The following is a 26,325-nucleotide window of genomic DNA, read 5'->3' on the forward strand; positions in this document are numbered from 1 at the left end:
GACACGTGGACATCACACACGGATCACGATTGTAACTAAATAATTGTTTCTTCATGCTTATAGAGACACTCTACCCAGTTGAGTTTTTGCTTGCCAAATGGAAGAACAAAGAATGGAGGAACCTCTTCCTCAAGACCTAGTCTTTGTGCTCATGTCTTAACTCTCTCAAACCAACCAAGCGCTCGTGTCACTGCTCTCCTCATATCATGCATCGGCCTCTTCAACACTTTCAAAAGACAATGAGGTAAGCCCCAAGTATTTCCATGGATTGCCCATAGAAGACATGATGGTAATGAACAAAAATTTTACCCCATCGTCACAAAATATTCCAACTCTAAAGCTATGTGATTTATAATAGATCTCCTCATATTTATAACTATCTCCATAGAAATATGGAAACCCTACTGTAACAAAAGATTCCAAGTCTAAAGCTATGCGATATAGTAGATCTCCCCATATTCCTAACTATATCCATAGAAATATGGAAATTATGAGCGACTTTTGCTTTCTGCAATTGGTATCATGCAAATAATCATGTTAGTTAGTAAGTTGCAGTGTTTAAAAGTAATGGTTGTTTATACACCAATGTCTTTTACATCCACAACAACCCATGTAGCGAATTCCCTTTTCTAGATTGATATGATGCAAATAAATATATTAATTAGCAAGTTGAAGTGTATAGAATCAATGGTCAATGTCTTTTACATAGCAACAACACATGTATCATGTATCATGTTTTGCCCCATAGAGATCTGTGAGTATGATGGAATTTATCACTTTTCCATTTCTATATATTAATGCAATTATACAATCCTTTCTCATGTCAAACTCTCTAATTGAATTAATGTCTTATAGATTTATCATAATCATTGACCCTAGTTCCATTAATCCCTGCAAAATCTTTGCCTCTTGTGCTGCGGCCTCATTAACAAGGACTCTGGAGGTATCCTTTCTCAATTCCCTTAGTGATTTTTACCTTTTCTCTAGTGCCTTTATTGTGTGTAGCCTCTTCTACTTTGATGTCTTCATTTGTTGGTTTCCTTGTAGGTGGTATAAGTAGTGTGCCCCTCCTCTTAAGATCTATCCAATCTATAGGATTCAACATCTTGTCATATCTATAACATATTCTTTTTAGAGTATCAATGTACTTGACTATCATTTTAACCCTATGGGCATGAGCAACAACCAACATTGTGTCATGAAGAACTCAATAAAGAAATTCTTTGTAGCTTCAACGTCTTAAAGTGTGAGTATAGCTATTCTTTGCCACCTCATACTAGGCTCCAATTGTCACACACTTCCTTCACCAGCCTCTAGAAGGGTGCCTTAGAGATGACAAATCCATTTACCTTTTCAATTTTCTTAATTTCTTTCAAAACACTCACGCTCTGTTTGAATCTCCTTGTCTTTTCTTGTTGGAGGATGTGCATAGGCTTTCCCCTTTTGCCATGTCTAGCTCTTTCTTTTGCACTATCATGTTTATCTTTCTTTTAGGTAAAGAAGATGGTGTTGTCGTAGCTTTTACTAACGACTGGGCCTTCTCCTTGTGCTCTTGCAATTAGTTTTGTCCTTACTATTACTTTAGATAGCCACCAGGCCTACACAAAGAGAAAATATGTGTAAAAGAAAGTGATTTGTGGCATTTGAGCATGATCAAACTGCCAAATTACTTTCCAATGTAGTACCTCAATACCACACCAAATTTCTCCATGTAGTAGTTAGTACAATGCAAATCCCACTTTTGGCAAGCAGAGGAGCAGGAAAGCAAGGCAGACTAGGAGACACTGGAAGGAGAAAATCTTCAAAAAACTTAGTTGAAGAATTTGTGCGATAGAAAGCGATTTGAGGAGTTGGAAAATGCCCAACAGAGCAAATCGCTTTCTATCACATAAAAAGATTATACAAATATGCATACTTTCATACTTCTCTCTCTTAGCTATGTGCCTAGCCTGTTCCACTTTTGGCAAGCAGAGAAACAACAAAACATGGTAGAATAAGAGACCTGGAAGAAGAAAATATGCAAAAAGTACACTTGGAGAAATTGTGCAATAGAAAGTGATTTGGGCACTTGGAATTGCCTAACAGAGTAAATTAGTTTGTATTGCACAGTTTTCCAAAGACCACAGAGAAATACATACTTCTATATTTCTTTCACTCTTAGCACTATTCCACTTTTGGCAAGTAGAGGATTTGCATAAGAGGGTAGAATACGAGAACTAGAAGGAGAAAATGTGCAAAAAGCCCACTTGGAGAAATGGTGTGATAGAAAGCAATTTGGGGAATTGGAAATTACCCAACAAAGTAAACTGCTTTCTATTGCACAGTTTATTAAAGTGCATAGAACAATGCACACTTCTACCTATGTTCCTAACCTGTGCCTTGGGAAGACCATGAGAAACTAGAGGAACGAAGCTTAATTATAGCAGAAAAGAGATGCTTACTAGTTCAAAGAGGAACAAAGCTTAATTATATGCAGAAAAGAGATGTTTACTAGTTCAAAGAAGACTCTCCTTTTGAATGACTCTAGTAGTTAACCTAGTAGGAAGATGGTTGCATGCAAGGGTTGTATTCTTGGATGGAGCTCGTGATAACTTGGACCTCCTTCCTAGATAATAAGGACATGCAAGAAAGCAACAAGAGAGCACCAGTAGTGAAAATATGGGAATTTTTGAAAACAGAGGGACAAAATAGCACGGGTCTCCAAAAGTGGGAGGGACAAAATAGCACGGGTCTCCAAAAGTGGGCCACATTTAGGATTTCCTCGAAATGTTTGTACATAGCCGTTAAATGCAGTACTTTCCACGTGTGGAATTTAGTTAGACTTCAAGTGCCATACATAATGTGTTGCGTCCATACTTGCCACGTGTGGAATTTAGTTAGACTTCAAGTTTTTTACTTGCCACGTGTTGCAATTAGGTAGTCCTTAAGCCACTTATCGTATGGAGAAAGATGCCTTTCTCGATTTTTACCATGTGTCAATATTTTGGCCTTTCTTGAGATTTGCACCATTTTTTACTCTCCACATTCCATAATCATAAAATTTTCAGCTCCTCTCAATATCAGTCATCCACCCCTTCCACCCATTCCTAAACCTTAGACCCTCTTCCACCCTCATCCCTATGACCCATATCTCCCCCCTTCCACCATTGTCCTGAATCCTACCTCTCTTCCATCCTCATCCCTGTGGTCCTCCATCCTTTGGCCCAGCTGTTCCTCCTTCCATCATCATTGGCCTAGAAAGAGTTTTGCAAAGCCTACTAGAGGTGTTTTCAATGGCGTTATTGGGAAAACTAGAAAAATGTATGTCAAAAGCATTATTCCCACAAATTGAAAGCGATTTGGCCAATTGGAATGAGGCCCAATGGCAAATCGCTTTCTACTGCACATTATCCTAATATAGACATTATTGGTGGTTTTTTACTTGCAACACTTGTGAATGCAAAGTTGAAGAGCCCAACAATAAAATCCTCTCAAATTATCCTTAGGTTTTGCTAGTGATGTTCTTGAGAGAGAGAGAGAGAGAACCTCTGGGGTAGCTTAACCAACCTATCTAATACCACATTGCAAAATCTTGATCAGACTAGCTTTGTGGGCGATTCTAACCCTTTCTTGGTTTGGTTCCCTATCTGCTGTGTGGGTGGATGCCATGTAGCCTTATCTACTCTGAGGAAGCATTGTCGGTTCTATCTGTATTTCTTCGTTCATTTTTCTTTTGTCTGGGCTATGTGAGTGCCATTGTGTTGTTTGTCTGTGTGGTTACCAGTGCATAGGCTTCTATCACTTACTTCTGTTGTCTATTGGCTTGTCATGTCAGTAGTCCTTTTACTGTTTGTGCTTGCATCTTTTGTCGTGTCGCACTCTTCTACTATGTTGTATCTCTCTATCATGCAACTATGTGGGTTGCTCTAAATATTGCTTGCCCTTGCCTATGCATTTGCTTATGCTACAAATGAAGGCATGAAGACTTTGTTTTGACTCGATGTTTGCTCTATGAGTTGTGTGCCTTCTTTCTTGTGTTGTCGTGCGAGTCGTATGGCTTGTTTCTTATGTTGTCATTCAGGTTGGTGTTGTTATATGTTTGTGTTTCTTTTTGCTTGTGGTCGATTTCACATGCTTCTATGCTACTTTGCTATGTTGGTCATGTTTGTAGCCTTTGTTGAATTGAGGTCTACCTAGTTATGGTTGCATGGGTGTTGCTTGATGAGACTTTTGTTTGTAGTGTCGCGAATTTGGTATTGCATGTCCTACTACTAGTTGGTTGCATTGATTTTGTGTGTTTCTAGTGTTCTATGTTGCGATTGTGCTTGGTTGTAGTCTTTTTCCAACAGAGCTATAGTTTTATTGATGCTCCGCTATGTTGCCATTCTTCCTATCTACTTAGATGTAGTAGTTATGCAGTTCCTTTTATTTCTTGATGGGTGTTTACTCTTTGATTATGGGGCCAACTATCACTAGAGACAGTATCCCTAACGCTTCAAATTACTTGGACAATCTCTTCATCTGTTCGTCTTAATATGGCAAGGCCAGCCAAGGCATAGACCTTGAAAGGCTACTTCATCCTTATCATTAGAGATTAACACAATCTCAAATGTCTCTCGACAACCCTTGAGCCGCAATGGAGACCAACCTTGGAGTGAAATTGTGACAAGGAGGAGGGCACTCATGTGTTGAGAAGTAAAAGCCAACTTTCTTGTGAGAGAAAAAACCTTTACCATGATCAAAGCATGGAGAAGGCGTAAACAAAGCTAGAGTGCAGCATGGCAATCAGGATTCACTAAAGAGGCACACAAGGATATCTTTTCTAATCATCTCTTAAAATCTACTCCAATGCTAACGAGTTACATCTAGTCTAAGAGAGCTAGACCTCAGCTCTCATACCATGTTAAAAGCATGGATCGAGCTCTCCTACTAATGAGAGGGCTGCCTAAATGGACACTCGGCAGCGGAGGTGAGGGGGTTATCGAAGGTATGGATGATGCCGAAGGAATTCTTCTGGGCCTCGGCGGGCTGGGCGGACTGGATGGCAGTGAAGGGGGCGGGGTTGTCGAGATAAGTGTTATTCTGCACCGCTACGTACATGTAGAAGTCGAGGGAGTGGGGTTTGTGGGTGGTCTTCGCAGCGGCCAGCAGCTGATGAGGCGGGGTGAGGAGGAGGGTTGAAAGGGCGAGGAGGATGAAGGCGATGCTGGAGTTGGGCATAAGTGCTGATATAGGGAGCAGCGAGTGGCAGAATAAGAAGGCAGGCTGGAGTTGCAGAATATGAAGCGAGTTGCAGAATGAGAAGGATGTGAGGGTGGAGTTGCAGAATAAGAAGGATGTGAGGTGGAGTTGCAGAATAAGAAGAGAGGCTGGAGTTGCAGAAAAAGAAGCGAGATGCAGAATGAGGCGCTTCAATGTCGTTTGGATAAGGAGGCGAGCAGCCCTCCTTCGTTTATAGAGCTCTAGAGAGAGGCGCAGCTGGATGTGGGCACTTGTAAATGTTTCCACAGGCAAATTCCCATTTCAACGGGTCAGACCGTGTTCACAAGACTTCCGTTTTCGACGGCACCTATGCACGTCACTAGTGAGCTAGATTTTTTTTGCAGAAATCTTGACCTTGGGCATTTCCAGGACGTCGAGACTCGGCTGGAGGCTAATCTTCCAACGTACACATCAGCATTCCGTGCATTTTCTGTCCATGACAGTGACATTTGAGCTTTTTCCAGCACGGACAACGACGTGCATTTTCTGTCCATGACAGTGACTTTTGAGCTTTTTCCAGCACGGACAACGACGTTCAGGGCAATGTTGACTTGCGAAGCTGTGGATGGGATCCTCCTAGAAATCAGAGCCTCTCATCGGACGATCAAGATGGTCTTCCAACTGACTGCCCAGTGCCGACCTTGATGGCGAAGGTGTGCTCTATATAATTTTGAAGCCGTTGCTTTTTTTTAGTCTTGACTATTTTTCTTTGACTTTTTACATTTTTGCTTTTCTTTCTTCAACTTTCCTTGCTCACTTTAGCTTCTTCCTCGACTATTGCTGATTCCTCATTTTGCTTTGACTTTTCCTAGCTTCTTCCTAGCTTCTTTGCTCCTAGCTTTGACTTCTTTTCCTAGCTTCTTTTCCTAGATTCATCATTTTGCTTTGACTTCTTCCTAGCTTCCTTGAACACTTTTCCTAGCTTCTTCCTCGACTATTGATGATTCATCATTTTGCTTTGAGTTTTCGCTTATTTGCTTTACCTTACTCAATTTTGCTTGCTCACCTTACCACTCTCTACTTTGCTTTACTTAGTATTCTATCCTCCCTTGCCAGTGTATGTACAAGAAACTCACACTACCTTGCCTAGTGTAAGTAGAAACAAAGCTTGGCATGTACCTCATCGGACATTCACAATGAAAATTTCATTGAGGTGCGAGTTGATCATGCAAGGTGGTGATGGAATCCCTGTTCAAATGCATCTATGGACAAAAGATATTGGTAGAGAGAGGAGTCTTGAATAATTGACCAAATCAAGGCATTAATAGAGAGCTTATGCTTAGCTCATGACAAAACCTCATGACCTTGAATTGGAATATGAGTGAATCTAAGGATTTGACCTAGTGACGAAGAGAGAGGCTACAAATAGAAGTTGTTGAAAAAGAGAGGAGCTATCATGGACGAATATTGATCCAGAGAGGATCTATCATCGTGAGACAAGAAAAACTACTTCGATTGGTGAATATTTCCACGCATGCTCACTATCGGCCTCAATTGACTAAAAAGGAATTTCTACCCATACACCCAACTTAGAATGTCAAATTTCAAGTGCCGATGGAGAGTTGATCATGAAAGGTGGTGATGGAATCCATGTGCAAATGCATCTATGGACAGAAGATATCGATAGAGAGAGGAATCTTGAATAATTGACTCAAGGGAGTCACTATGTATAAACCCTCTATATCATGTGCCTTTAAGGCCTATTGTAAAATCCCTTATCTATAATTTTTTCATTTATAAAATGTACCCTTTTTTTATACAAATCTGTAAATTTTTTTTGGAATCATTTTAATCACTCCCTTAGGTAAATTAATTTATGCAAAATTTAGATATTAAAAATATCCTTTTATTGAACTCATGTGATAGTGTTACATATGATGGATGACCCCCCCGAGATAATTGACCAAATCAAGACATCAATGGAGAGAGGGAGATTTTAATAGCTAATGATTCTTTGGTCTCAACTATCTTCAGAAATACTCAACTCACTAAGGAACAGCTTGCTTTGGCCAGTACTTTGTTCAAGAAAGGGTTGCAAACTTAGGGTCAACTTTGGAGCAAGGAACATTCAAGGTGGAAGACTTGGCAGGAGATTAGGAGAGAGTTTACTTTAACTAATCAAAGTCAAGCATTGATCTTAAGTAGGTTGGAACTTTGGCAGAGGATATCAGGTGGAAAGGTGGTTATGTGTTAATTTTTTATAAGGAGTTTAGTTCGATAGGAAGCTTTTCAATCCTCCCTATACCCACACCTACTGCTGACATGGATGATCTCTTCAGAACTCTAAATTCTAGATGGTCTTTGAAAAATGGTATGAAAGGTTTGGCAAATTGTGGATAAAGCAGGTCCCTAAGAAAATGTCATGCCTAGCCTGGCTCATTCTTCACAAAGTAGTATGGACCAATGTAAGAGGACTCATAATAGATAAGAGGGATGGGAAATGCATAAGATGCCATGGTGTTCTTGAGGATATTTTCCAGTTGTTTATTACTTGCCCACATGCTAAAAAGGTTTGGAAGTTCATTCAGTTTGAATATGGAGAGCCAGTCAATTGGAAGGCTATTTTATTAGGAGATGCTTTCAAAACCAAGCAAGAGCTTTGGTTCCAAATAAGGGCACATGCTTATGGTTTATTTGGATCTCTAAAACCATTTGGATCTCTAAGAAACAATTTTCGGTTTAATGATGTGGCAATTTGTACTAATGCCTTGTTTGCTACATGGTCGGACATGAAAAAAGGAGGTTGGAATTTCAGATAAGTGCATATAATCTTGAACACACTAGGTTGAGTGTAGATTTGGATAAGCACAGGAGTAGGTGTACCTTGGTGGAAGAGCATGAAAAACTACCATAGCACCTTCACAGGAAGCCTCCATCACATGATGAAGCTGAGCACTCAGCTGATCAAAGAAAAGCTGCTACTGGAGGTCCTGCTACCAAGTTCCCCTCTCTAGATGCTATGCTGCAGACCCATGGTGATTTGTCTCATGAACAAGAGATCTCTCTTGACCCTCTACAAGGTGTACCTTCTCAGGCTACTGCTATTGTCACTACTCATAGTACAAATTATAGTGAATATGCTGCTAAAATCTTTTCCTTTTAGGTCCCCTCTTTCATCTATAGGAGGACCTAAAGGACTTTATCTTAGTCTTCTGCATGCATATGTTTTTTTTTGTATCCCCTTTATGTAAGGGTGACTAGGCTGTAAGTCCTTTGTTGGACTAGTTGAAATACAATGAGATAAACTCTAATGATGTACAAAGGTTATCAAGATTAAACACAGTCGATGATTTCTTGCAACTATTTAACCCCTTGGATGAAAAAAGATATTCATCTTACTATGGAGCATATTATGATAGTATGGAATTGTTATTTAAGACATTTGATGATATTGTTCCAACAACAATCATACAAGTGGCAAATGGGGAGAAGGCATGCAAATGGACAGACCCCTAAACACTTTCCCTACAAAGCCAACAACATTTGTAATAGACTTTTCTTTCATTGGATATATGTGCTTAGTTCACGCTCTAGTTTTGGGCTTGCAATGTTTTTAAAAAAAGGTTATCATTAATTTGATTCTCCATCAAATTTAGTTTTTCAAAATGACATGATGTACCAATTATTTTATCTAGTTTAAGTTTTTAGTAACTTGCAAATGTTCATTGTCACCACGTTCACCAAAGCCATAAACCATCATCTCTTATTGCTAGGAGGTTCAATCATTCCCTATATTCGGTGTGATGCCTTATATATAAACATAGCTACACTCGAGACCCCTTTTGATCATTGCAAACTATTGGCTTACCTTTGTCATCCTCATAGCTTTTCCTCAACATTTTTGTGCCATCATATACAAATATTGCACTCTTAGAAAATATGCCAATTACTTTTGACCATCTTTGATTTGTGTCTCGTTGATAATCATTTTCATTGCTCAACTCTCCTCTCTTTCTTTTCTCGCATGGCTACTACAATATTCTCTTTCTTTTTTGTCCATGGTTATTTACACTTCTTTGTCATAGGGCACTTGATTGGATACACCTTGACTATATTTAGCCTCATATGCTCCCGTTGCTTCAAGTGGGCAAACTCGACTCCTTTTTCCCACATAAGTTGTAAATGACAAGCTAAGTTCATCAATCTCATTTTGCACCTCTAATTGTTAAGTGCTGATTCAGTCAACCAAGCATTGTGTTACCTTTTCAACAAAGCGCATCCTTGCATAATTTCAATTCAACCTTAGGTGTTTGTGTCTGAACCACACCCCGTAGCTTTGAATTCCTTTCTCCTTTTTCCAACATTTTAGACATTAGTTGTAAATGACAAGCTAAATTTATCAATCTCAGTTTCCACCTCTAATTGCAAAGTGCCATTTCGATCGACCAAGCATTGTGTTTCCTTTTCAATAGAGCCCATCCTTGCGCTAAATTTATCAATCTCAGTTTCCACCTCTAATTACAAAGTGCCATTTCGATCGACCAAGCATTGTGTTTCCTTTTCAATAGAGCCCATCCTTGCATAATTTCATTTTGACCTTAGGAATTTTGTCTGAACTACGCCACGTAGTTTTTATTTCCCTGGCCCATCCTTGCACAATTTCATTTTCAACCTTAGGATTTTGTGTCAAAACCACACCATGTAGCTTTTGGTTTTTTAAATTAGAAGTACCTGTAATGTCTTATAAGAAAATAGTGTGCTCCATAACGAACTATCTAAGAATGAAATTATGATATATTGAGCAAGAATGTTGTGCACATATTGAAATGTCACCCACACCCCTATCATGAGCATTGTGATTAATAAAATTGAGGAGATTCATCTATTAACCATTGATCAAGCGTCAATGCATGCTCAATTGCTGATTAACTTATGAGATGTTCCCTTAAGAGGGAGATTCAAGGACACCCTTCTAGAGCAACCCTCCCCCAAGCGATACCAAGGTCGACCTAATTTCAAAGTCCAACCAAATGGCGATGGTCGAACATTTCACCTGCACAAAGAAATTTACCAACCACACCTTTGCAATAATCATATATGCGAGCACACACCTATGCGCATTGGGGTAAGTTGCCGCAACACTTCCACACTAATACTAATGTGACATTTTTTAGTACACACCTCTGGCATCCACCAAGACACTACCAAATTCATTGTTTCAAATACCAACAATGCTACAAACGTTAAGCTACTCACCAAATCTTTTTCCCCCTAGAAAAAGTTACTATCTAGAAGTAAGGCAAATCTCATCGTCTTACATAACATATGCAGAGAACTTGTATGGTATATAAAGACGGTGATCACTTTCCCCTATCTATGAGATCCTTATAGCGTTGAATCGCCAATACAAAGTCACTAAGACAAAAGAAAAAGGCCTATCACACACAATCACTAGCACACACACACTAAATCAAGTGTGTGCATAGATACCATGGGTAACGAAAGGGAAGGGGGAAGAAAGTAGCTCATAGCAAGCTTCCCCCCCCGCCCCCCTCACACACACACACAAAACAAACACAGATTAAAAGATAACCTAGAGCTGCACTAAACTTTATTGGTGTTCAATGAGCAGAATGAGGAATTTGTCAAGGCATCGGTCAATCCATACATGAACTTGATAGTAGAACTAAGAAGAGGTGCCAAATCAACAGGAAATGTGAGGTGCAGTCTGACCAGCTATTTTGGAGCATTAAATCACACAAACAACTTGAAACAACAATACAACAACAGTGATGGTATTGGAAGCCATATAGAGGATCGAATCAATTTCTGCCTCTGCAAGATGCAAACCTGTTTGATGCACCAGTCAAGTGAGAAGACTGATGCCCATACAAATACAAGACAAGTGCTCACACAGACCTACAAATCCTATACATATTCCTCAGCTACAGAGCGTGGTTGACTGTCACAATCAGAACACCACAGCTCTGAAAACTCAGGCAGTCTCAGCACATCAGCCGACTGCACTACAGACAAATGCAAACTCTTCGAACTACACACACTCTGCAGCAGGGAACTCTTACTGAATTCAAACCCTTATAACTTCCACCATGAATAAAAACAGAACTGCAGTCCTAGTCTACAAAATGTCTCTTCCTATCAATGTCAGCTTCAAAACCACTACTGCTATTTCTACAACTGAGACAAACCATTGCATTCCAAGTTCTACCTATGTCAAAAGGAATGACCGCAATCACTGGCCTCCTGTGCGATCAGGAACACTAAACACTGCTCAAAATTGCTTTCAAATCTGCCCCTTAAACTTTCATTTTCTTTTCTTCTTGGGTGGCTCGGATGTTTCATCATCCTTGCCTTCCTCATCTTCATCTTCATCATCTTCGTCATCTTCAACTCCATCTTCATCCTCTCCCTCTTCATCACCCTCTTCATCACCTTCCTCATCTTCCTCACCTTCAACCTCTTCCTTACCTCCTTCACCATCAGCATCTTCCCCTTCATCACCCTCATCATCATCATCATCCCCTCCTTCCTCGTCATCATCACCTTCCTCACCTTCCAATCCTTCCTCACCTTCCTCATCTTCACCAGCACCTTCCTCTCCTACATCGTCATCGTCGTCATCATCCTCATCCTCATCATCTTCTTCCTCATCTTCATCATCTTCATCATCCTTGTTCTTAGCAGCTGCAAGCCATGCACTAATCTCATTGCTGCTCAGTCTCACGTCTGTGTCTGGACCTTGCACGAAGGCATCATCAGTGCAAACCCTGCAGGTGTCAGGGCTGTATTCCTGCAATAACATCACCAGGAAAAATTTACATTATCTGTCTGCAAAAAAACATATGCCCAAAGATACGACACATGATCATCATCCTATGTGAGCAGCCAGACACCTACATTATAATGGAAGAAAAGCGTTAAAGAATGTGATGTTAGAAAATAAGGAAAACAAGTAAAACATTACCAATGAAAAGTCCATACAACACATGATCGTACACATACAATCTAGGTATACCTAGTCCATTAGTAAAGGAAAAAAATCACATTTAGAATCCATGAGTCCAATTCTAAGATGTACTCCAAAGATCTGCAATGTGCTACTCAAAAATCTTTACCAAACTCGGAGCGGGCTTGCAATGGTACTTAGACCCTGACCCTCTGCTCTTGGCCCTGGGATCTTGGAGATTGTGGTTATATGGAGGTGCACCTATCAAGTGCTTGCAGTGGGACCCATAAGAGTGGGAGTGGATAGATCATGGGCACCGAGAGAGGGGGATTCCCTTCTTTCGTTTCACGGTTGGTAATGCCAAGAAATTTCAGCTGAACAGTAGGGGTTGGATTCCCTCCAGAGCCCCCCATTGGGACACCTTCTTCATCACCGCAGATTTGCGTAGGAATTTCTGGAGGAGGCTCTGGAAATCCCTCAAAAATAGAAAGATCACTCTTTTCTTTTGGCTTTCTATTCATGGAGGGATTGCAGTGAACCAATGGAGATCACGATTTGGGGCTGATCCCACTTGTCCTCGCTGTCATTCTACAGAGGAGTTAGTGCGACATTGCCTTTGGGACTGCAGTCAGGCGAGGACTGTTTGGAAAGGGGCTGCTCGGATACTCAGCATTTTTCATACTTCCCCTTTCTTCATGACTTGGGGCTCGATCGCATGGTTATCCCTTATTGGGCCCCAAGTGTTTTATGAGGGTGAGCCTTCTTCTTGGGCACTCTCGGTCCACCGGCAGGTGATAGAGCCCTGCTCTCTTCAGGATGTACCACTTACTCCTTTCAGAGCTTCCCATGCTTCAGTGGACACCTCTTGGGAGATTTTGGCTAGCATTTCCTCTTGGCACATTTGGAGAGCCAGATGTACAGAGGCCTTGGATGGCACCCAGATACACCCATCACAGGTGTTCACGGGTATTTGGACTGACACGGTTCACACGTTGATAGCCATTTGGGCTAGCATGCAGGGCCCTTCACGGGCAGCCTCTTCTAAGAGGACTGTTTTTCTTCAAGTTTGGAGGGGTTCTCCCTTTTTCTCGGAGGTTTCTACTGGATTGAGATGGCACTATCAGCCCCAATCCTTTCTTTTTGGCTCTTGAGCTTTTCATGCATTGCATGGTGTATCCCGTATGGAGCTTGCTCTAACGCTTTTCTTTATTTAATACTTAATAGAAGTCTCTTTTTGCCAAAAAAAAAACTAAAACTTTACCAAACTGAGAATGCCATGGATCAAAATAACAAGTGAAGATGAGATGAAACACCCTTGATGAAGTCGCCTTTCTCCTCAAAAATCAAGAAACTTAATCCTAAAATATCATTCTAGAGAAACATAATTGCCAGAACAGAAGAATGCGATGGCCTCCAAGGAAAGTAGTAGCTAATTTTCTGGTGTACTCTTCTTAACTTTGCAAAATGAAGGTTTGAATTCTTTCCAAACAAAGCCTTGTAAGATCAATCAGGGCAATGGCAACATTGCAAGTATCAAACATGGTCCATGATACTAAAATGGTCTTGCAGCAGCAGCACCACCCATTATACTTTTTTTTACTTGGGCCATCTATGGATCAGACAACATCACAAATGTCAGATACTTGAGGAGAAACAAATGCAAAAAGGAGAACTCCAAATGCATACCCGCTTTGCCATTTGCAGCATCACTTACAAAGACACTTGAAGTCACTAATTACTTCACTAGGTCACTAAAGAAAGAGGGGGAAGGAGAGAGAAAGATTAGGGGAAGAAGACATTGAGGCCTAGGCCTCTGCTCATGTGTTAAAATATTTCAATCCTAATGTTAATGTGGGTATTAAAACGTGAGAAAACATGTGCAAATTGATATAGAAGCGAAGGAATTTTAAAGAGTAATGTTCCATGTCTAGGCATGTGTTACCACTTCCAGGTCATGCATGGCCATTGCTCGAAGGCGCGGCCGCCGGTGCCACGCTCCCCGTCGGAGCCGGGCGAAAGTGGGCGTGGCATCGAGCCGGGGCGGTGGTGTGTATAAGACTCTTTAAAAACTTGATGTTCTTGTACTGGATGGTGGTGCAAATTAGAGTTCTGCAAAGACAGATTGCCTCTTATTATACCTAGATGAATTCAAGAACATTCCCAAACTCATCCTCTAAAAACACAACATAGTGCAGTTTCAATCTCATGATAGTCACTCATAAGATTGAAAACCATAAACTCCATCACGCATAGCAAGGACTAGCTACTATGACATCCCCACTGACGTCATCAGCGCCCAACAGTGGGTGTAGACCATAGTATAAAAGTATGCTCTCACACATACAAATCCACACACCCATACATACTTGAGCATCCATTTATACAAAGTCTTCATACTAAGTTTTTGTCGGCACTCCGGAGGTGAAGGGCAAACTCAGCCATGACGAAGGCTAGCACTAACGGAGAAGGCTAATCAAAAAGTAGTCCAAATCTCTTCATTCAAGCTACAACTGCTTGTGAAGTCTAAACAATTTCATTTTAGTCTCTCCTAAATGAGCATCTAAATCTAAATCTTATTATATGTTCTTGCTTTGCATTAAGGTAGTGACGAACTCATGAGGTTAATTGCAAGAAGCTGATCATATTGGGCAATTTGTTGAGTAAGATTCTGTTTTGTGAACTACTCATTGTACCTTGAAGAAGCAACATGATGAGCAAAAGTCCAAACAAAAATCAAGGTAGCTGTGTCCTATATGATATGACAAATGTAATGCTGCATATATGCATGTGGATGATATGGTTTTCAATCCACGGATCTACTCTAACAGAGGGACCATACTTTGCTACAGGTCCTTGGGAGAGGTACCACAGCATATGCAACTGTATGGGACCTATCAAGCTTGTGGTGTGGGACCAAACATGATTGGGAAGAATTGGTGAATCTCGTCATTGCAAACTGGCATAGGTAAAATGGATAGACAAATATGCAAACACCAAGTACATGACATTTGAACATGCACAATATGGTTGTGATGGACCACAGAAAGGTGTTGTTAAGTCCTGTTTCTATAGGTTATAAGGTATTGGATCCATTGTGCTTGCTAATTGATCCTCACGATTTAATGATTAAAAGAGGAAAAATGCTGCAAATAGGGCTTGCTCTAAGGAATTATTCACTCTATATAGTGTTTGTTACTTGCAAACCCTACGTGTATTAGAAACCAAAGATTGGTAGATCTTGCATGAAAAACTGGTGCTCTAGAAATCTTGAACATAGAGTGCAGCTAGTGCATGTTCCCACTTTTTCTCTCTTTTTCTTTTGCGTGCCTTCCATGACATGCTTTCCTTATGCTAGGCTGAGAAAGGGGTAGTGATAGTTGGCTTGAACCGTTAGTGGGGACTAGGAGTACAAAGCTACTTCATGAAGAGTGAAGAGCTACAAACGTCGAACGATTGCCAAATACAGCAATAGTAGGCCGACCACCTTTATATAGTTAGGCCAAACAAAACTTTCCATTCGCCCTATCCAGCCAAACCATTTTGAATAAACTTGTATAGTAAATACTAGCTAGGTGACATGTTGGGGGGACTCGATCTTCATAAACATTACATGCTTTGATAGCATTCTCCAATTTAGCAAGACACACTAAGGGCTATAAGAAGGCCAAAATAGAGCATCACGAGAGGGATGGTGATTTCGTTGACCTTCATGCTGTAATTCTTTAGCCCATAGCAGGTTTGGCTAAGACATCCATTGAAACTCTAGTCTCTATGTATTTGGTTTTCACACAAATATTGTGATTCACGATAGTCAGTAAACTAAAGCAATCACAAAACGTGCAAGTAGGAGAACATGTCTCTTTCAAAATTCAGTGTGCTTTTCCATGAAGCAGTCCAAATTCCACCCAACCGGGAAAAAAAAAAGGTGAAGATAGCGCTTGACACAGTGATCCACTTTTGGAGCTAAGATGCATGAGAGTGGTGTGCTTATAAAACAAATTTCAGACAGCGTTACAAGCTTTCATTAGCACTTAACAGTCTACAGACGAACAATGGCAGGATATTTCTGTCTTGGAAGCTTCCTTGTTCTTTAAAGGTGCAGTAAAGTTGGTATATAACCACGAATAACCAAGAGATCTCATATAGAAACCACCACCATGCACAACGCTAGGCAAGGCTGAAGGAAAGTGCGTGACATTGACAATACGACAGTAGGGCAGGAACCAGAAGCAGATGCAATAGAAGGGCAGCAGTAAATGAAAGAGGGGGCCCCACAATCAAAACATCGGGTGCAAGAACCTAGTAAACCAGCACCATGGGCCTGTAATGTATTGAAAAAAAAAGAGATCCCCAAAAAGACTAGACTGTTGGTGGCATGCAAAATCATGTTCTTGTTCAAATGTTGATTCACATTTTTATGGGAAATTCACATGTATGCCCACATGAATTCCCTTGGGAGTGTTAGATGCAGGCTAGAGCATTTCAAATCTACATTAAAAACTGCCGGCTGAAGATGTTTGCCAGGAAGTGCAGAGATCCAAACAAGGGTCAAAAATCAAAGCACATTTTTCCACGCTCCTCTTTCCACAATTTCTAAAGATTTTGGCAGGTCACACCCCAGGGCATCTAGCGATATCCTGAATTTCATTAAAATTACACAGCTTTTAAAGCAAATATGCTCGAAATGGCAATTGAGCATACCTCAAAAGAAGTGTCCTTGGTGACTGCCCCCAGCCGCAGTAAAAGACAAGGCTCAACATCACTGCACCCTCGCAAAAAATGCCAACGAGCTTGTTACCATTTTTTCTTGCTTGGAGAAAAATCATCTTCTACATGTAACAGATGATTGGCTATAACATTGCTAACAAAGTACATCACATAGCAATAGAGTCTTTGGCTTGATTAAATAGTCAAAGGAACATCTCATTTTATGAAGGCTGTGTATGCTCAATCTGACAAGCTAACTAGCAAGATTTATTATCCATGAAAAAAACAATGATATAGCATGCTGTAAATTTACGACACTCATCATCACACAAACACAATATATGATTCACCAAAATATATATGTTTCAACTAGGAAGATCTGCACATTATCAAGATTGAGTGAAGACTGCACAGCATAGAAGGACTACTTTAACCCAGTGAGTGATTTCTTCGAAACTATGTTGTCATACGCCCAAAAGTCTCAAAATCGAGAAACTAGTGAGCAAATATCAAACTTTCTGAGCTAACATAATAATTTTTTTATCCTTAATTATAGCCACAACTTAAATAGTGGTTTAATAACACAAAGATAGCTTGGTAATTGGGAACCACACTATAAGATTCCCTTGGATGAAGCACATGCTTACTTGAGGAGCTAGCTTTCTTATGTATGGTGTGCCGAACACCCACCACTTCAACACTTTTCATCATTTTGCATAGTAGCCCTAAACTAGAGCATGTGACTATGTATGTTCTCTACACATTAGTTAGAATGACTTTAAAATGGTTGGGGGGGTGGATCTCGGGGCTTCTTGGTTGTGACCACACACAAGCAGGTCTGTTACGTCAACCATAATTGCGGAAGATTGGGAAACCATAGGGCTTGACAACACTTGCATCTTGGTGTGGCTTTGAAGGCTTGAGTCTAGATTCATACCTAGGCTTAGGCATTAGGGAGGAATGCAAGGAGGAGTCCAAGAGAGGACTTAAATGGTAAGGTCCCTTCGGGACACATGGCACTAAATTAAGAGCCACTTGGCGAGTGTTGGGTTCAGGGGAGGTTTCTAGAAAGAGAGCTCATCTTGGAAGAAAGTAGAAAGAGAAGCAACCTCACGGGGAGTTTCACCTCTGGGACAAGAAGAGAATCTTGGAAAGCCGTGGCTGGGTGGTGAGCAGAGGAGAGAGCCCTTTTATTTGAAGAATGTAACAAGATCCAAGTAGGTCGTCTCTATCTCATGGAGATTATCAATACTCCAAAACAGTCAAGGTCAGAATCACAAATCCATAAGATTTCAAAGCACCTTAGTAGGAGAACCTTAGAGATCTTATTCACACAATACTACAATGTCAATTCATAACACTACCAGAGAAGATTAGTGACATCTCCATAGAAGTGCATGACAATGAATGCAACCTATGATCTCTAGTGATGCCACAGTACTTTTGAGCAAAATACATTTTAAAAAACATATATCCGATCCAATATTCACAAATCTCCCATAGCAACACTCCAAAGGTTTCAAAGTTTCAACAAGGATCAAGCATTAAGCTTCCATACAGTCGTACAGTTGTATGCTCTACTCCATTAAGCCTTATACTCAACCAACCTCTCCATTCATCCTCGTACTCTCTCCAAGACCTATTACATAAAGATACAACTCTCTCTCTCTCTCTCTCCCCTTACTAGCAACTTTGCAAAGATGTTTCAAGAGAAAGTTTACACCAAGACACACAAAAGCCAAAAAAGAGGATTACCATCAGTTGGTAAACCCATTGCTTACTAAAAAATAAATTTGAAACAAAAAGGGAAGGGGGCAAAAAGGATCTCTCTCTCTCTCTCTCTCTCTCTCTCTCTCTCTCTCTCTCTCCTTTATGTTTCAATTTTATGTTTGTGTGTGTAAGCACGCACGCACGCGCGCGTGTGTGAGAGAGAAAACGCAAGATACCCAGGTGCTTTCTCCTAAATCTCAAAGTAAATTTTCACTCTAGGATATGCATTAGTGATTATGTCGCCACCTACTGGCATGTAATTTTGTATTCTCTTTCCTCTCCCTTTTGCAATTTTTTCTTGATAACCTGTCTTTTTTGGCAATGTGCTTTGTTTATTTTTGTACTTCATGGTGGGTTTTTACCTGTTTTGAGGTTTCCCACGCAGTAATATATAGTATCACCTCCCCAAAAAAAAGTGTGTATGACACTAAGATCTATAAAATTGTATGAACTCCGACTTGCTATCCACTTAAGATTCAATTAAGGCTTCCTCCACCAAATGAATTTCGATGGATAATATAAAATCTATGTGGGACAAATACATCATCTATGAGATCAATTTCTATGCAATAAAAGTTTACTAAGGATACAGCTTGATAAGTGGCTTCACTTACACTATCAGGAAAACTTAGCACCAAAGTGTTAGTTGGAGATGAGGTTTGGTGATCTTTGATAAAAGATAACAATAGGAACCTTGACACAACCTCAACAATCCTAGGTTGCATACCTCATCCTAGTTAATACTATGGAACTGATTGTGATTCAAGTTGGTTCTTCATGCACTGACCCCCCTCCCAAAAAAAAAGAAAAAAGGAAGAAAAGAGGCCAGCTTTTGAGAAACTAAGCAAAGTTGTCTATATTCTCTTTGAAGTATGCTATTTCTTATATGTAACCCAATCCTAGCATAGCCATTTCCATGTGTAGCAAACAAAGTATGCTTGGAAAACAATTTCTTGGCTATCCTTTTCTTGGAAAAAATTTAAAGTAAAAGAAAAGAAGAAACACTAGTAGGCAAACGTTAGAGCTGCCAAGTGATTGACGACATGATCAATGAGTAAATCATAAAATTTGAGTCCCTATCAACTTCGCCCATTTGCCTCTTGAGCAAACAATTAGGATGCTTTGCTAGGCATTGCATTCTCAAGCAAAAAGAGGAGCTAGAATTATACAAGACTCGATATCATGAACAACAGGTTTGAAAGTCTCGTCCCCAATCTTCAACCTAGACAAGAGAAGTCTAAGAGGCCCAAGGAGAGAAAATGTTGAGAGTAAACAAGTAGATGAGGTACAAACAAGGAAACGGAACAAGGGCATAGGCAAAGACTATGATAAGGTTTAGAAAGTCAAACAAAAAAAAGGACTCCCACAAAAAGAATGAAGAGAGCGATGAACCATAACGGGTTCATAATGTCTAAGAAGTAGAGTGGATTGCACAATAGCATGGGCACTAGGAACAAAGGTTGTGGAGTCCTACAAAGATCAACGAGGGGATACAATCCTGATTGACATGCTAGGGGGATTCAATGACGGGCCTACATTTAATCTAAGATATAATATGACTATCTTTTAAATTTAAACAAAAGATTATATGAGGCTGTTTCTTAAACATTCGTTCTTTTCAATACATACAAAAGAGTTTTGGGGAGAGTATCTTCCCAAGCGAGAAAATTGAAACCCATGGAGTTCAACACCATCACAAATTTCATGAGCTTGATTAAATTGAAACTCTCTCCTTTTTTTTTAACTGAAGAAAGTGATAATGCGCCCAAAAGTAATAGGATGGATAAACTTCCTTCTTGAACAAGTCATTCAAAAGGACACTGGCACAGTTGCCATCGCAAACCAACTCAAGAAACAATTAAGGCATCTTGATAATGTCTTGAGGAAGAATTTTCAAGGTTTTAGAAAAACGTTAGGGTTAAAGGATGGTATGCTTGGGATTTATGAATGAGCTGGAAATGATTGGAGGCCTGGATGAAGAAAAATGGTAAGGAATATCAATTGGTTTTCATCTCTTAGAAGCAGTGACAGCGATAGTTGAGGTGGATAGGAATACTAAGAGATTTTGCTGGAGTTGGAAAGGTATGGAAGGTCAGAGGTGCAGTAAGCTACTTGTTCCTCGGGCACCTACTTCTCTTGATGTGCTAGAACAGTCAGCTTGAATGCTAGGCCCCTGCTATGTAGATCCCCCCTTTTTTTTAAAGGTCTGGGGGATGACACAAGCTTCTTATGAATAGCTACCCAATCAAATTAAGGACAATCAACTTTATACAGATACGTTTCTCAAACTAGGAGAATTTCTCTGATATTTATTTCCAGCAATAAAGCAAGTGGCAGCCATAACTTTGCAAATTCAGGCTACCACAGATATTAGTTTCAGGATGAGGATCTTGCAAAACCAAGAATGACCAGTCCAGTCATAAGTCCCACACCCCTGCAACCATGGAAGGGGACCAAGCAGTCATGCACCTGGCACAGGCGGCCATGGCCCACCACTTATCGCTTTGCACGGTTATTGTAGGGAAGTTAATTATTGTAGCTTGATTGGAATCATTAAAGGAATCATGTGAATCAACTCTGAGAGAGAGAGAGAGAGAGAGAGAAGGATGGCAGGGTTATGAAAATTAAGACAAAGCAAACAGCAAGGGACGCCAAGTTGACCTAATGAAAGAATATTAACTTGGGAATGGGTGCCCCTTTCTAACCCAGGTGGGAGCATTGTATTGGACAAATGGGCAGCTCAAACAATAAACTAATACATGAAGCTGGACACTAAAATGTTATTTGCTTCATGTGCTGGCCATTACAGTTTTGATCCATGGGGTGAAGCTTACACGAAGGGAGGCAAATGATCAACACATGAAAGTAGCTGGGAAATTTTCAAAATCCCTTCCAATCAAACTTTTGACAGATGACAACCTAACAAATCACTCTGATGGAAATCGGGATGCTATCTTAGACCTCTTACAAATGCATAAGCTTTTGATGTATCTTTACAAGACCCAGTTCCACACAACTAAATTGTCATAAGAAAGAAGGCTGAGAGAAATGCAAACAGATACTTCACAGGGGGAGCAAGGAGGTATTGCAGACCTTAGCAATCCCCCAAAGAGATGCTTATTTAATACAGATCCTCCTCAAACACGAACTTGAGGAAAAATGGAAGCATAGTCAGAAAGAAATTCCGTAACAGCTGGGGATATGTTATGGAGCAAACAAACGCATTGCTCTATATGTACAAAAACATTCCAAAAGACAAATCTGTAAGGACCCGCCACTTGCAAGGTGAGAGATGATAGCTCCAAATTGCATTCGATTGTACACGGCATGGGAGAGTGTTCTAGAATGATGCTCAGCATGCTTACGCATTAGATAAAGTTGGGAGGATCATGCCTCATAAGATCTCAGGCAACTAGCCAAATTTCAGGTAAAGTTCAAGCAAAATGAGCAATCCAATGATGCCCCCCCCCCCCCCAAAAAAAGAAAAAAGGAAACAAAGAAAAAAAGAAAAGAGACTTCTAGACCAAATATATCAAAGGCAGAATAAAGCATCTCAATGGATAGTTATAAATAAAATCTGGCTTAACCCCCCCTGGCCCCCAAAAAAATAAATAAATAAATGAATCATATATCCTATTTGAGAGGCCCCCAACCCAAGTACGCTTGCTTACTAAGTCTTTTTGTGATCCTGCCAACTAAAAGCAAATTAAGAAAGTCTAGCCATCTCTATCTGTATGGTAGGTGGATTTATTTCATTTGAAGGACAGATGACTCATATATATATGCAGATGAATCCAGTACCATACCCCAAATCATCCCCTAAAGCGTGCAGCTGTAATCTCATGGCAGTCACCCATAAGGTTTAAAACCATAAACTCCATCACACATAGCAGGGACCATAAACTCCATCACACATAGCAGGGACTAGCTACAATGACATCCCCACCGACGTTATCAGCACAACATTGAGTGTAGACCAAAGTATAAAAATATACTCTCACACATTTACACATCCACACATAAGCATCCATTTGTACAAAAAAAGCAGTCCATGTTCTCTTCATTCAAACTACAAGTGTCTGTGAAGACAAAAATATTTCAATATAATCTCTCAAACGAATTCCTAAGCTAATAGGGCACCGCATTGCTCCAGATAGAAAGGATTATCACAATTCCAGCAGGCTGCAACTTGGACTGCCCGTACAAGAAAGTACCTGAATTGCATTGAATTAGTTTCTCCTTCAATGATAGAATTTCCAGCTGCATTCAAAGTTGGAATCCCAGTTAAAAAGCGCAAAATGATTGCAGATAGCTGATTGTAGAAAACAAGCACAGGTACATGATTCCTTTTTCAAAGCAGCTATGATCAACGGGCTTAACACATTCTACGTAGACCAACCCCAAAAAATTAAACCAGCAAGTACCAATGTCACAAATCATGTCAGCCTTCCCTGCAAAACCAAGCCAAAGGATTGCCTAGAGAAATTACCATAAAGAGCCTGCAAGGCTAACTTCTCAACGATAGCAGCTGCAGAGCACCTGCAATCCAAAAAATGAGATGAAAAATCAGTCCTTTATGGACTATACAGAAAAATGAGATGAGTTTAAATTCATTTGCTAGCTTGATCAACACAAGAATAGTCAGACATATTGGAAACCTCAGGAACTGGCCACAACAAAAGCCTGCATAATCAGTAATCATGCTCGATACAATATTGCAGAAGACTAGAGGCACAGTATCACACCAGAGCACCATACACCAGCTGTATTGTGCACACAGAACCTCAAATATCCCATAGTCACGGTTTACCTGGACAGAATCATAGCAGGTAAACCAATGAGTTCCCTGTAAACTTTCTTGAGCAATCTATAGAAACAGTGAACACCATAAAATTACAAACATTGATGGTTCACTAAATCATGCCATCACAATCCTGCAAATCAAGATTTAATCATTCACAATTATATTTCCCATTCTAAATGTACGGGGATACTAGACAATGCTTTTTGTGATAAACGTGCACCCACCTTACCCCAAAAGAAATTATGTACATACTAGCCTTTATCTGCTATCACAGTGGTACATTTTGTACTATCAAGAGCACTGCCAAGATTCTCTCTCTCTCTCTGTCTCTCTCTCTTAACATATAAAAGTGAGTGCTGGTACAAGACCACACCTCTCCACAATCCACAAGAGAAACCAGGACTCCATTTACACTTGCTGCATGTAAAGGCCGAGACACGGGAAAGGACGACACCAAAAACAAGAATCTTGCAGTACTTGCATAACGATAGATGCACTATCACATAAAAAGTTTCCAAAAACCAAAGCCATGTGAGGGCTAGACAACTCCACAACATTGAACAAATCTCTCTCTCTCTCTCTCTCTCTCACACAACTCCACAACATTGAACAAATCTCTCTCTCTCTCTCTCTCTCTCTCTCTCTCTCTCTCTCTCAAACAAACAAACAAACAAAGACATGTCAGGTCTAGACAACTTAAAATTATTCCAAAAAACTGAACAAATCTCTCTCTCTCTCTCTCTCTCTCTCTCTCTCTCTCATGCAAAACTTGATAAAGGGTTAGCAGACAATACAACACTTAAATAGTCAGAGCAAACTGTAGGCACAGACAAATCAAAACTCTCTCTCTCTCAAAACAAGACCACGTGAATTCACGAATATTAAATTCTCAAAAACAGGTAACAAAGGCATGCAGGTGCCACCGTAAATGTGTAACTTACTAGCTGCAAGGGCAGTGGAAACAAATACTCACCGACACCTTCAGGGGTGCCATCACAGAGAAAGGATTCGCTTCCCCTCCACAATTCTCCACTTTCTCCACCATTCCGGTACACTGCTGAGTTACGCTAGAGTTGACAACGGCTGCGAAGTCCAATTCTGACAATAACGAGCAGAAGGTCTGGACGGCTGCCAGCGCTGACTAGAGACCAGCTTCTGCCAACGCATCCAAACACATGCTCAGAATGAAATCTAACTCCCCCAGGAACCAGTACCATGTTTACTACCGCATACACCATCTAAATCTCACGGAAAAAGAGGAAGATGGCCAAAAAAGTGAGGAACAAAACCCCAGAGAGCGGAAGCTTCAGAAGTGGCTCAAATTCAACAGAAAATCTATGGGCTTACACCTGAGAAACAGCGGCTCCGCAAGAAACTCAAATTGCATGCCAAAACAGAGGCAGGAGAGGGGAAATTGCGGAGATGGTACCACTAAACCCTAGAAACCCTAGATTTTCTCGCTGGACGCTTCAACAGCTCCAAAACTCGAGAAACAAACCTCTCAGCACCTCCAGAGCTCCCCCAGAGCAGCAAGACCTGCAAAAACACGGCAAACAAAAGCAAAACAGCAGAAATTGACCATATCCATCTCTAGCCTTCGACTTCTTGTAGCCAGGGCGAGCACTCGCCAATTACGGGCCGTAAACGACGAGCGGGTTGGCTCGCAGCAAGGAGACCGGTAAACGGCTAGCCGGGTAAACCTTTAACGGTTAACATGTGGCCGCGTCCACTATGAAGTGCTAATATCAACATTTATCACCAGTGCCCATTTCCCGTGTTCATTATTGGAGCAAGTTCCACGTCTTGCTAGTCTCCAAACCAAGACCTTATTTACACTTACACCATGGCAAAAGATTCACTCTTCCACTCCTGGGGGCCACAGCTACTTCCCCAGTTGTACCCTCTCTTCTATGTCGCATCAATCTACCCAGTCTCACTTTGGTTCTCTCATTTCCTTTCACCTAATCTTTCCTTACCTCATGTTTGCTAAAAAAGGATGCGTGCTTGACCTCCACTCATGTTTATTGAAAACGAATAGCTTGACTCCCACTCAACGAGGCACAAAATACACATTTTGTCTTGTATTAAGCCGTACACTTTTTTCATGCTGCATAAGGCTCTATACTCCTTATATTGCATATGTGAATAATACCAAAATTTGAAAAAAATGGTCCATTTTTAATACAACTAAAGCTATGAAAGACAAAAAAACTCCCTAACCTTATCAAATAGCGCCATGGGACCTTTTCATGTATCTTACAATAAGTAACTAGGTTGGATTTTTTATAAGGATGAGGTAGATAGGCATGTACCTACAATCACTGTGGAATATTGCAACATGTGTAGGACACCTATAGGACTTTAACATATGCATAATCATTATATTATTCCTTTCAAAGATGAGAGCCTTTGCAGCCCATTTGCTTCAAAAAATAATGCTTCAAATACATGTAGGTGAGTATATCTATTTATGACATTGGACAATTAGTAAGCTAAGTGCATGAACTGATTCTCACTTCAATAATATCAAAGAACCCTCTCTCTCTCTCTCTCTCTCTCTCTCTCTCTCTCTCTCTCTCTCTCTCTCTCTCTCTCTCTCTCTCTCTCTCTCTCAGTGAGGACAACTAAATATACGTGCCGTGTACATGGGCTATTATTGTGAGCATGTGCAATGACACATGCACACACAATTTAATTTTGTGTACACACATCTGTGCATGGTGTGTGTGTGTGAGTGTGCACGTGCACACGTGCATGATCATGTGCTTACTCATGTGCATGTGTGCACACGTGTGCATACATGCATGCATGCATGTGTGTGCACTCACATGCATGCATACATACATGTGCACAGGAGAGAGAGAGAGAGTGTGTGTGTGTACGTGTGTGCGTGCAC

General features: G+C 40.5%; 1 protein-coding gene across 2 annotated transcripts; it reads right to left on the minus strand.

The window, feature by feature from the left end:
- Window positions 1–10,974: 10,974 nt before the first annotated feature.
- On the minus strand, window positions 10,975–25,163 carry LOC147903311 (uncharacterized). Of its 2 annotated transcripts, none has more exons than XM_087373067.1 (7): window positions 24,928–25,163; window positions 24,403–24,584; window positions 23,371–23,435; window positions 23,115–23,164; window positions 22,840–22,885; window positions 16,850–16,910; window positions 10,975–11,992 (listed from the first exon to the last, which is right to left on the minus strand). In XM_087373067.1, exons 2-7 carry the CDS (start codon window positions 24,472–24,474, stop codon window positions 11,507–11,509), a joined length of 780 nt encoding a protein of 259 aa, XP_087229193.1. In that variant the 5' UTR covers window positions 24,475–24,584; window positions 24,928–25,163; the 3' UTR covers window positions 10,975–11,506. The 2 variants fall into 2 exon arrangements, with proteins under 2 accessions (XP_087229193.1, XP_087229192.1); XM_087373066.1 differs by having other exon boundaries at window positions 24,859–25,162.
- Between the last annotated feature and the right edge of the window lie 1,162 nt (window positions 25,164–26,325).

Source organism: Dipteris shenzhenensis, chromosome 3, assembly GCF_047967505.1.
Source record: "Dipteris shenzhenensis isolate YYH24624 ecotype China chromosome 3, Dip_SZ_1.0, whole genome shotgun sequence".
Taxonomy (NCBI): Eukaryota; Viridiplantae; Streptophyta; class Polypodiopsida; order Gleicheniales; family Dipteridaceae; genus Dipteris; species Dipteris shenzhenensis.

What these genes read in the sequence shown, in the direction of transcription:
- LOC147903311 (XM_087373067.1), bottom strand. Translation starts at nt 24,474, where the DNA reads ATGGTGGAGAAAGTGGAGAATTGTGGAGGGGAAGCGAATCCTTTCTCT. An exon ending in TGGCACCCCTGAAGGTGTCG is followed by an intron (nt 23,436 to 24,402) that starts GTGAGTATTTGT and finishes GATTCTGTCCAG; the next exon opens with GTAAACCGTGACTATGGGAT. An exon ending in AGCTGGTGTATGGTGCTCTG is followed by an intron (nt 23,165 to 23,370) that starts GTGTGATACTGT and finishes TTTGGATTGCAG; the next exon opens with GTGCTCTGCAGCTGCTATCG.